The sequence below is a fragment of the Aulonocara stuartgranti genome, assembly GCF_965226115.1.
Source record: "Aulonocara stuartgranti genome assembly, chromosome: 6".
Taxonomy (NCBI): domain Eukaryota; kingdom Metazoa; phylum Chordata; class Actinopteri; order Cichliformes; family Cichlidae; genus Aulonocara; species Aulonocara stuartgranti.
Window position 1 is genome coordinate 8,109,036 of NC_138944.1, and position 12,324 is coordinate 8,121,359.

At 42.9% G+C, this 12,324-nt stretch overlaps 1 protein-coding gene and 1 long non-coding RNA gene across 3 annotated transcripts in view; one reads left to right on the plus strand and one right to left on the minus strand.

Moving 5' to 3' along the window:
• The window catches only part of grk4 (G protein-coupled receptor kinase 4), a 55,288-nt gene extending 50,142 nt beyond the window's left edge, over positions 1-5,146 (minus strand). Inside the window, exon 1 of one of the 2 annotated variants that reach the window (XM_082537341.1) lies at positions 4,800-5,146. In XM_082537341.1, coding sequence (XP_082393467.1) covers positions 4,800-4,851 — 52 coding nt within the window. In that variant the 5' untranslated portion in view covers positions 4,852-5,146. Of the gene's footprint in view, positions 1-1,441; positions 1,580-4,799 lie in introns of those variants that run through there. The other variant, XM_082537342.1, reaches the window with a different exon arrangement.
• Positions 453-4,544, plus strand: LOC309708960. Its single transcript, XR_014277384.1, has 3 exons — positions 453-1,258; positions 2,881-2,977; positions 4,015-4,544. It is a non-coding gene; the product is annotated as an uncharacterized lncRNA (long non-coding RNA).
• Positions 5,147-12,324: the final 7,178 nt, after the last annotated feature.

Below are 12,324 nucleotides of genomic sequence, written 5' to 3' on the forward strand. Positions count from 1 at the left end.
CATGTCATCACCAATCCTCTTCCAGCAACTATATTTATAACACACAGCTGAATACAACAAGTCAATGCAGGCTCTCAAAGAGCACTCTGGGAAACGCAGTTTCAAAGGCAACTAATTTCTAATACCGGCACCAAAGACTCGCCAACAGTAACACACTGTGTTAGCAGTTTCAAGTCAAGCTTCACCAAAAGGCCCGAGAGCTAGCTGAAAAAAAAAAAAGTACTACAACACCCATGATCCTCAGCAGTTTAAACTTGTAAAGTGCAGCTTTAATACATATGGTAATACCAGTTAAGGCATTTTGTTTTGTTCTAAGATATAAATTAAGCCTGAGATGTTAAAGTGCTGTCATCTGTCAGCATTACTGGATACATGTCTGGATTTTTCTAGGAACCTTTTCCGTTTTTAACTGTTTACAACACCACTGCTAATATTAAGCTTCAGCATAGAGCTGGGCGATATGAGATTTTTTCATATCACGATATGTTTTTTTTCATTTCAGGCGATAACGATATCTATCACGATATAAGCCAAATAACTATATTTGTAAGATTTAAATGTGCCGTTGCTCACAAGTAAAATGTGAAATAATCAGCAGCTTGTTTTTAAATATTTATTTCCCATAATAAGTTCAACAGGGTAGATGTACTTAAGGAACATGAGACTTTTTCAGATAAATAAAGGCAAATATTGCAAACTACACAAAAGGCAGCCGCTAAAGCGTTTAAGTTTCAAAATAGAACAAATGAAACAGACTAAATTGTCAATTCCACTTAGAAACAAAATATTAATTCTAAAAATAAATCTTAGTTTGTTTTACAGAAGAACAGACAAAACTGACTAACTTTTGTCAATATCAAATAAACTGAGAACTAAAAGGAAATTCTCAATCTCTCCTTGTTGTATAGCTGAGCTTTTCAAACAGTTTTAACAGTTACTTTAGTCTGACAAAAGCCGAATGACGAATTAGCGCTTCCAGTCAGAGACTGAGGCTACGTCCACACGTACACGGGTATTTTTGAAAACTGAGATTTTCTGTTTTCGTTTTAAAAAATAATCCCGTCCACACATAAAGGCAGAAATGAAGGAAAACGCTGCTATGAACATGCCAAAGCAGCAGGTGGCGCTAGATTCCTAACCGTGCAGAAATGTTGGCCAATCAGAAGTCTAGAAGCCTCGGTGGGAAAAAGTAAACAAAGCTGCGGCATAGAAGCAGAACAGAGTCGTATGTGTGGACGGACAGTAACTGTGTGTATATGTAAGCATTTAAACACTGCAGAGAGTAGAATTAACAGTATTGTAGAAATTCATTTCACCGAAACAATAACGCGGCGCACAGTGTGACGCATGCACCAGTTTATTGTATTTCCAGACTTGCTTTCGGCACAATTTACAGTGCACGCTACTCTGTTTTTTGTCAGACTTGAAATAGCCGAAATACCTTCACACTACGGAACTTCTTTGGCTCTTCCGTTCGACAATCTCTCCGGCGTTGGAACCATCATCTGTTTTCTCTTGGTCACGCTCATTTCCTCCATTACGCGCTGGCTCCATTACCCGCTGGCTGCTTCCCAAACAAACACACGTGCGGCTTGGCACTTGTGCTGTGCATAGCAAGTCACGCGACGTGACGCTGCGGCTGTGATTGGTTCAGCTCTGCGCTACTGAATTTGGATCGGCTGACCTTTTTTTTTTTTTTTTTTTTAAGAGGACAAGAGCGGCGAGGTCTATCGCGATAGCTTAATTTCTCTATCGAGTAAAAGTTATATCGCGATACATATCGTTATCGTTCTATCGCCCAGCTCTACTTCAGCATTAGTTTATTTTTCCAGGTGTACAAAGGGAAGACGTGTCTCATAAAGTTTCTGGCTTCCTTCATAATCTCCTAATTAAGACACAGCTGTACTGTTTGCTTAAAAGCAATATACCAGTGTGTGCCTAAACATCTTTCCCATTTCACGTAAACCACTGTTATATTGAAACTGATCACCAAAAGGTCTCTGCAATGCAGCCATTAAAAACACTCTGACATATAAGTGCAATGGGAGGAGAACTTTTTACAGCAGAAGAGTAAACATAATTTTTCCTCAGCACTCTTCACGCCACCATCTGCTCCTCTGTGATAGGGTGCTCTGCCAACTCAGGTGCCTGCAAAGTATTGTAAACAGTGGAGTCTGCAAGACAAACTATGATAACAGTTTTTTGGGTTTTTTTTTAATGATCTCAAGTGCCCGTGTTTAAATGCCATGTATTAAATATTTTCTGTGAACATGAACCACCAAAACCACACATCAAATATGTAGTGGTCAGGTTTGTTTATTTACAGTTAAATATTGAACATGGTTGCTTAACACAATGATTAATACACTTCATCGCGGGATGCTTAATGAAACTGCTGCGTTAGGAGGAACTCTTGATTTTTCGGTTGAAGTCGTTTTCTTCTTGGTCTTCCCCCAAACGTCTTCAAACTTCGGGACTTTCTGTTTAACTTCTCGTCACAGTTTAAGACCGCCGCCCCATCAATTAAATACCGTTATTGTTACGCTTTTCCTTTTACATTTTATAACAAATGCATGTGTGAAATTCGCATAAGCAGGGGTGTGGAGCATCAGGAGCAGTGTCATCTCAAACCACTTCCTTTGACGCATGTCATTTCCACTGTGCCAGACTGAACACACCCTATTATAACACTTCTCACTGTGGCCACCCAGTTTCACATGCACAGGTGTATAAAGAATGACTGTATAAAGTGACACTCAACAGTTTTCTGGACACCAACAAATGTGTAGCGGTGATTCAGAGAAGACGAAAACTGTCAACAGAACCCGAGTTGGTTTGCACAGCTTAAGACTAATAATCTGTAATTTTCTCTCTCCACAGTGAGGTCAGAGAGCTACAGAGCAAGTGATTTAATGTCTTGCTGAAGGACACATCAGCAGGGTCACGCAAACGCTGTTATGTACAGTATGGCATGAAGGTAACCAAAGAGAGACTCTTGGATAGAAGGCCACTGAAATGTGATGCATAGAAGCTGCTTTCTGTCTGGATTTGTGTGCTTTTAAAGGTGCTGTTCGCTCTGCAACTAGTTACTCTGCCATTGTGAAAGACTTTGCCAGCTGAGAACACCCACCTATGGAAAGATGATTTAACATCCAACTAGTCTCCAGTGAACCTTCCAGACATAAACTGAGGGGCTGTTGGCCGTTTTAGGCTTAATGATAATTAAGACAATGAATGGTGAATAGCATAGCAGGGAGAAATATAAAAACGCAACTCTAACTATAAGGAGGATGCTTGTGGTGCTGGTGATTTCACTTTCCACCCTTTCCAACCAAATAAAAACAGTGTAAAGGTGTAATAAGCTAGAACTTTGTATTTTCGCTCAATAAACTGATGTGATCAACTGCCTGTTAAATGACTATCCGGTTAATCAATAAATCTTTCCGTTTCCAGTGCTTTAATTGTGTATAACATTGTGAAATTGTTGACAGATGTGCTCTTCCCACTATCTTTGTGCTCCGAGGGCCTCCGAGGGGGGTGATAAGAGAAGGTGAACTCCAGCAGGTATTGAGCCTGTAGATCCGACTCTTGTGCAGTAATATCGGGACATTCGTGGGAAGCCTTTGCCGAGCACCATTTAAAGGCAGCGAAAGGAGAGCCTGGTGCTTTGTCTCGTACGGAGCAACTGCTGCTATGAAATGGATTCACAGCTGCCGTGAACAATCCATTTCACGGCAGTGTTGGCGTTCAGTCTCCAACTGAAACGCATTCTGAATATAATGTAAACCATAAGCAGGGAAGGCCTCTGCACACCGAGGCGCGACCCTCACTCCAGCCTTTCGGGCTTGTGAGTGAATTTGCTTTCGAGAAAAATGCATCAGCTTGCATAATATCATCTGAAATCACAAAGCCTCCTGCTCGATTTTGTTTGGAAGGGGAAGAAAGAGAGAAAAAACACGAGTGGAAATCGTTGAGCAGTAATTACACTTCTTCTCTCCCCCCGCCCCTCCTCAGGCTGCTGATACAGTGTTGCACACCCACCCAGCGCCCACTCACTGGCTACAAAAGTGGCCTCGCTGCTCTGCCATCTCATGGAAAACAGATGGATACTCGCCTCTTTTCCACCTCCAGGTGAGCTGCCTCTGTGGGATCCCCGGCCCACTGAGCAGTGTGCACGATCGAGGCTGTGGAGCCTGGGCCGCCGGGGCTACCTTCTAGTCTCCAGAAGCCCCTCACTATCACATAACCCCCTTCCCGTCTAATCAACAGCCAATGCAGCCGCATACTTCTGCGTCAAAACACCACACGCTGACTTTACCTGCCTAATTAGGCTTTAAACACACCGAAACCTACAATGACAGGTAAGAAGGCACCGGCGCAAAGAGCCCCGCTGCGCAGCCGAATTTCGCTCCACAGTCAATAACGTGGATATCATTAAATGTCTGTTATGTCATCGTAAATATCCACCAAACCACTGCCGCCTGTGTGAAAAAATTCGCTCGACAGCCTTCATTTAACGCAGCCATCTAAGCACGATGCTGCAAACACTCCCTGCCTTGTTCATCTCCAGCCTTCGGGGCCTTACGTTAAGGTGCCCCGGTGAATCTGCGTGCAGTTCTTGTGCGAGCAGCAGATTTCGGCAGAACATGTTTGGGTTCTGCCCGGAGACAAAGCACTGCGCAGGGATGCGAGACAGAGAAGGCATAAATCCCGAGAAGGACAGGCGGAAAGCTACGGCCAAGTCGCCGAAGAGGGGGAGAAAAGACGATTCATTCTTGAAGCCATTAAGCTGAACTTACCTTCCCGTGCCTTCAGGAGAACCGTGTTGGCCACGATATTTTCAATCTCCATTGTCAGAATGTGAATCCCGAGCAGTCGCGATACATTTCACTCAGAGGAAAAAAGACGGTTTTTCTGATCAAACGTGCCGACGACGGTGAGGCTGCTGCACGCGCGCAAGGCGGACTCTGCGCTGGCGCATAGTAGGAGTTTTAATAGTGGTCGTCGTTCCTCTCCATTGCAAGATGTGTTATCAAACCCTACCTACACAGCTATACGGTTACGACGGGGCTTGTTAGCATTCACAGCCTCCCTCCCGTCCCTCTCCGCCTGCTTTCCTTCCTGTTTCAGCTCCCTCCTCCTCCTTTTCTTCCTCCTCCTCCTCCTCGCCCCTTCTCTGCACAACGAACCAGCAAGAGCAGGAGGGATCAATTTACAAGCGGCACAACTACACACAGATCCACACACAAGTGCATTCATGTATACATGCATGCATGTCCAAGACTTAACCTCCTGAAACTGCCTATGGTTATGTCATTTATTTGGGATTAAAACGTGTTTATGTGTGAGGTTTTTTCCAAGTTTCTCCCGGGAAGAAAAACATAACGTGATACATTGAGAGCTTACTGGAAAGATCTAGGAAAGGAGACCCCGCCATCCCCATTTTTTTTAAATGAATCCAAAAAGCCTTTCTAAACATGAATGACTGTGTTAATTGGTAAAGTTTCCCTCGCCAGAATTTCCTGCTCAGCTGTTGCATGAGCCGCTTGCTCAGGAAACACGGATGTCACAGAGGCCTAAAGTTGTGTGAACAATGGTGTCGGGGTTTAAGCTGCTGCAAGTCGAAGCCTGACGTACAGCGATAACAAGTTGGTTTTCCGCCTATCATGTCCCAGAAACCAACTGGGACTGTAATCTGACTCATTGATCTAGTAAACCCTTAGGGGGTGGGGGTATGCAAAAAGCACTCCGCCTCCTGAGATAATGTCGAAGAGGTAACACTTTATCAACTTTTGTTTAAAAATGTTTGGAGTTTTGTGACTGGTTTTGCTTCTGTGCATGAGAATGAGCAACTACTACAACAACACAAAGAAATCTCTTTCGGTTTATGTTTTGCTACGAGGGTCATGCAAGAGCGCCCAGGGGTAGGCTGTGGAGAATCAAAGAGCTCAAAGGTCACTGATTCTCACAGGCTTTTGTTAGGCTTTTGTTCAAGATACAGAATCGATCAAACGTGTTCTGCCTGGACTGGATACGCGGTGTGAAAGCAGTAAGACCGAAAGTAAATGTCAGAATAAATGTATTTGTTAATAAGGATGTGTGTTGTGTTGCATAAACAATAACTGCCAGCTTCCTCGTCCAGACCAACACAAATCATACTTGACAAACAGTGGCTCGGGTGGTGCGCATAGATTCAATGCCTCCACCTTGTGGTGATAACACAGAAATACAAAACATGCATTACGTCATACAGAGTTGCATCGTTACAGTTTAAGTAGTATTTTGAGAAAAATAAGCTTTTATTTAGACAGATAAACGTATCATGTGTGAGTCTGACATGCAGCTTTTGCATATTTACTTATTTATTGTATGTAAAGTATTTAAAATAAGTAATTTGGCTAATTTTAAGTCATTTAAATTAACATAATCACCATGTTGTAACAGAAACCTGGTTACTCGGATTGTTAATCAACCATAGACAAAGAGTTTTAATTCATTTGAAAACCTGAGGTTTAGCCTTGGTCACACTAGCTGGAAAACTCAAAAAACAGTTTTATTTGTTGTTATCTATTGCCCACCGGGGCCTTACTCAGACTTTTGAATCTGGTTTAGTGCTCAGCTCAGATAAAATAATCATTGTGTGTGATTTTAACATCCATGTAACTACTAAAGCTCATCAGGTCATATAATCTATTATTAGACTCAACTGGCTTTATTCACAATGTAAAAGAACCCACCCACCACTTTAATCACGCTCTAGATCTTGTTTGAAAATGTTACAAAATCGTGTGACAATCTCACAGATTAATTGTGTGCTGCTTGTTTTAACAGATTGTGATGTTTTCTTGAGGTTAACGATTCAAACAGATAATGGGTGGGATGAGATAAACTTTCCAGGTAACTGTCCAGGTAATGAGAGGTAAGGATGTCTTCCAGGGTAGGTAGCTGTTGGATTGTGATGTTTTGTGAGCTTTTATGACTCTCTGCAGAGCGTTTCTGTGTGCCTCAGTACCTCCTCTTTGTATGCACAATCATTGTTTTTCAGAATTCTGAGAAAAAGTCTGAACTTTTGTCTTTACTTGCCTTGGAAAAGAAAACTTATTTACCACAGATCATAACTGTGATTGCAAACGTTGCCAGAAAAGACTAGTTACAAAAAAACAAAACAAAACAAAAAGGTTGTGAAAGCAGCCTTCAATTCTAGGTAATTCCGTTCAATTTAACAGCCATACTCATTTAAATATATTTAAATAAAGTTAGTATATAATTTATAAATATTTATAAATATTACAACCATTAAGCACTGTGATCACTGCTGTATCAAAAGAAAATGCCATCTATAATTATCAATATTAAGTCAACATTAATTAACCAAACACAAAAATGTTCTAGTAAACAAATTTGTTAATTCATGGCAGAATCTTCTTGCTCTGAGGTGAGACTACTAACCACTGCAACACCATGTCTCCCTATTACAGATCTATGTAAACGCCCCCTCTAGCAAGGCACCTTTTCACCTCTGTAGACCTCTGTTCTTAATGTGCACTACATACTCCCACTTTACTGTTTCACTGCTTTGAGATTCCCACAATATCCTTCAAAGTTCAGCAGGTGTCATATAGGGTATTTTGACTGCAAATGTAAAAATAGGTCAAATCTTCCCTTAAGGCAACTTTCTTCTGCTTGGCTGCGTCTAACCAACCTTAGAAAGTTTTGAACAGCAGGTGGGTGTGGCTACTGTGCTCACAGTCTGAGATTAATTATTTATGCCCTCACTAACATCATTAAGATCCAACAGCATGATTCTTTTGCTGACACGGGACATTCAGAGCAGCCTGGAGTCTGAGCCCTTTGCTCAGAGGGATTATACAGACAGTAACCTCATTAATTGAAACTTAAAATGTGAAATGAATATCCACCATTGTAACAGTATATATAAAGAACTTGTACTTTTTTAGAATAATTTCTTTTATTCCTTGTTTTATACTCCACCACAATTTAGAGTAAAATATTGTAAAATTCAGTTTAAACTAATGAATTACTGCCTATGCAAGGTATCTTAGAGCGAGAGGCAGGGTACACCCTGGACAGGTCACCAGTCTGTTGCAGGGCTGACACTTAGAAGAGGACAACCATTCGCACCTATGGACAATTTAAAATTTCCAGTTAACCTATTCCCACTAACTGCATGTCTCTGGGAGGAAGCCAGAGTACCCAGGGAGAACCCGCGCAAACATGCAAAATCCATACAGGAAGACCCTGGCCTGATGGTAGAATTGAACTCAGAAGCTTCTTGCTGTGAGCCAACAGTGCTAACCACCGTGCCAACAATTCATTTTCATTTTTTCCCACCCATTTCATTTTAATGCAAGCCACACTGACAATGCCAGATGGTGCAGTTGGCATTAACGACTGTATGAAGATGAGGTGATGATTTTGAATCAAAGTTCTACACAGTCTCAAAACATCTGAAAACTCAACGTTTGCAAGACTGACAGTCATAAAAATAAGTGAATGAATTTAATAAAGTTGTATTTCCTGTTTTACCTGTATTACCTGTTCATGGTGAGAGATTCATTAGATTAGGGCCATTTGCAGTTTTGGAGAAGTGGTCAAACCAGGCTTTTCTCACTGTATGTTAGAGGTTACGCACATATCCACTGCATGTAGATGGGGATTACAGTTAAAAAAGAATTTGCATCTTGGTCCTGTTTTGGACCACAGAGAGCTAATCCTGACGTGTTTTTTTTTTCCAAGTCAAGAAAACTTAAGCGAATGGTTTATAGAATAAATGGCGGAACTAGTGGATCTTTTTTTCCCGCTGTCTTTACTGGCCTGGTGTGTTCATGCATGCAAGGAATTTAGTGAGTGTGTAGACACAAACATGGCAATAAAGTTGAGAAAAGATGGAAGCAACCAAATTATTAATATTATAAGATTATGACACTTAGAAATATAGTCTTTAGTCTATGTCTACTAGTGACTTGATTTTTAAGCATATAGGACAAAAAGTTTCTGTATACAGACAGTGCAAAGATCTGAATGTCAAGGTAGCTTAAATAGCACAAACCAGTTTCCCCCTCAACCCCAACCCCCCCTTTAAATTATTGTGTGGTGTAAATAAGTTTTACTATGTGCTTAAGATATTCACCTTCAATTAACATTCTATTTAAAATAAATAATTAAGGTCAGTCTGAGGTTTGAGAAAACAAGTGCAGGTTGAATCTTCTCAGTTTTTCCACATTCAGCCAATTTAATTACAAAGACACATTACTGTATTAAATCAGAGAAACCTGTCAGCAAGTTCATTGGACGTTGGTGTAGGATAACTGGCCATGGCTGTGATGTTTATTAATGAGAAAGCTGTAAAACTGACGAGTCAGACATAGGGCTTGGATTAAATTGCACCTGCAACACAAAGCTCTCTATGGAAAAATACAGTGAAAGCGTAAAATGCACATGTGGCTTCTTTGCAACTTTTGCAATGTGCAAACCCATCCTGTGGGCTAAATTGAACTCTTTTGAGGGCAAGCTGTATTAGATGTGGCTTAAACATTAAATAGGTTGTAGGTAGTGCTTAAACACTGTGTTTAAACACTGCTCTGTTGGTATTAGGGGCCAAGAAACTATTGCCTACATCATTAAACCACCAAGGCAGGATGGAGCCATGCTTGCCATCCTATCATCTCAAAGAAGCCTGAACATTCTCCTTTGACATTTCTCAAGACATGTTTGCTCAGAAAAATTACAATTAAATACTTTGTTACTGTACTTTTACAGGTATCTGACTTTACTTGAGTATTTATTTTTCTGACAAGTTATTACTTGTCAGAAAGCGGAGCGCTGCTGACGTCGACTGAGAAAATTGTCAGGCGGTGGAAGGAATACTTCGAGGACCTCCTTAATCCCACTGACACGTCTTCCGAGGAGGAAGCAGAGTCTGGGGATGAGGGGAATGACCCGCCAATTTCCGGGGGCGAGGTCACTGAGGCAGTTAAACAACTCCTTGGTGGCAGAGCCCCTGGTGTTGATGAGGTCCGCCCCGAGTTCCTGAAGGCTCTGGACGTTGTAGGGCTGTCCTGGTTGACACGCCTCTGCAATGTTGCGTGGAGATCAGGGGCAGTACCTGTGGACTGGCAGACCGGGGTGGTGGTCCCCATCTTTAAGAAAGGGGACTGGAGGGTGTGTTCCAACTACAGGGGGATCACACTCCTCAGCCTCCCTGGGAAAGTCTATGCCAGGGTGCTGGAAAGGAGAGTTCGTCCGTTAGTCGAACCTCGGATACAGGAGGAACAATGCGGTTTTCGTCCTGGTCGCGGAACACTGGACCAGCTCTTTATCCTCTCCAGGATACTTGAGGGTGCATGGGAGTTTGCCCAACCAGTCTACATGTGTTTTGTGGACTTGGAGAAGGCATTCAACCGTGTCCCTCGGGGTGTCCTGTGGGAGGTGTTGCGGGAATGTGGGGTGTCTGGCCCATTGCTACGGGCCATTCGATCCCTATACAACCGTTGCAAGAGCTTGGTTCGCATTGCCGGCAATAAGTCGGACTCGTTCCCGGTGGGTGATGGGCTCCGCCAGGGCTGCCCTTTGTCTCCGGTTCTGTTCATAATTTTTATGGACAGGATTTCTAGGCGCAGCCAAGTGGCGGAGGGCTTTCGCTTTGGTGGCCTCAGAATCTCATCTCTGATTTTTGCAGATGATGTGGTTCTGTTGGCTTCATCGGGTGAGGGCCTCCAGCTCGCACTGGAACGGTTCGCAGCCGAGTGTGAAGCAGCGGGAATGAGGATCAGCACCTCCAAATCTGAGGCCATGGTTCTCAGCCGGAAAAGGGTGGAGTGCCCACTCCGGGTCGGGGATGAGTTCCTGCCCCAAGTGGAGGAGTTCAAGTATCTTGGAGTCTTGTTCGCGAGTGATGGGAGAAGGGAGCCGGAGATCGACAGACGGATTGGGGCTGCAGCTGCAGTAATGCGGACGCTGCACCGGTCTGTCGTGGTGAAGAGGGAGCTGAGTGTAAAAGCGAAGCTCTCAATTTACCGGTCGATCTACGTCCCTACCCTCACCTATGGCCACGAGCTGTGGGTAGTGACCGAAAGAACGAGATCGCGGATACAAGCGGCAGAAATGAGCTTCCTCCGAAGGGTGGCTGGCCTCTCCCTTAGAGATAGGGTGAGAAGTTCGGCCATCCGGGAGGGGCTCAGAGTAGAACAGCTGCTGCTCCACATCGAAAGGAGCCAGCTGAGGTGGTTCGGGCATCTGACAAGGATGCCCCTGGGCGCCTCCTGGGTGAGGTGTTCCAGGCATGTCCCACCGGGAGGAGGCCCCGGGGCAGACCCAGGACACGCTGGAGAGATTATATCTCTCGGCTGGCCTGGGAACGCCTTGGTATTCCCCCGGATAAGCTGGAGGAGGTGGCTGGGGAGAGGGAGGTCTGGGCCTCTTTGCTTAGGCTGCTGCCCCCGCGACCCGGCCCCGGACAAAGCGGATGAGGATGGATGGATGGATGGATGGATGGTTATTACTTTTACTTCCTACATTTTAACACAAATGTCTGTGTTTTCTACGGCTCAACAAACATCAGCAAATATCACACAAACTTTTTATGGAGTTTGTCACACACTGTGTCTGCTTTCTAAATGTACAGCTGTTGTATTTCCCAGAATGAGAGATAAGGTCACTCAGAGAAGGGGAAAGATATAAGAAAGACAGGGTCGGAGAGGAAGAAAAGCAGTTATAGTTAAAGGTAATGTCTGCCCATTGGCATTTGATAAACTGGAAATTTAAAGCTTACATGTAATTTCCTAATTATTAATCAGGTATTGGGTGTGTATGTTATATTAGATATATATCATATCTGTTATTTTTGTTCACATTGTTAAACAAACTGTTAGTGACTAAGGTATACTAACTTAAGTATTTAAAGGTTGAATGAAAGTACTCTGCAGTTTAGTTCAGAATAAACAGATTAATAATAATAATAATAATACATTTTATTTGAGGGCGCCTTTCAGAAACCCAAGGTCACCTTCCAAAAAAAAACTTTTAATAATAGGAACAATAGTCATAAAATACATAAAATAAGTTAAAATTACAAAACAGAGCGTGACAACAGATAAAATCAGCATTAAAGCGAATAAGCCAGTTTAAACAGATGTGTTTTGAGCTGTGTCTTAAATACGGAGAGGGAGTCAATATTTCTTAGTGCAGGAGGAAGAGAGTTCCAGAGCCGAGGAGCAGAGCGACTGAAAGCTCTGTTCCCCATAGATTAGTTTGCTGTACTGTGGTAAATATGCAGTAAGTAACTGTGAATGGTTAATGTTGGTT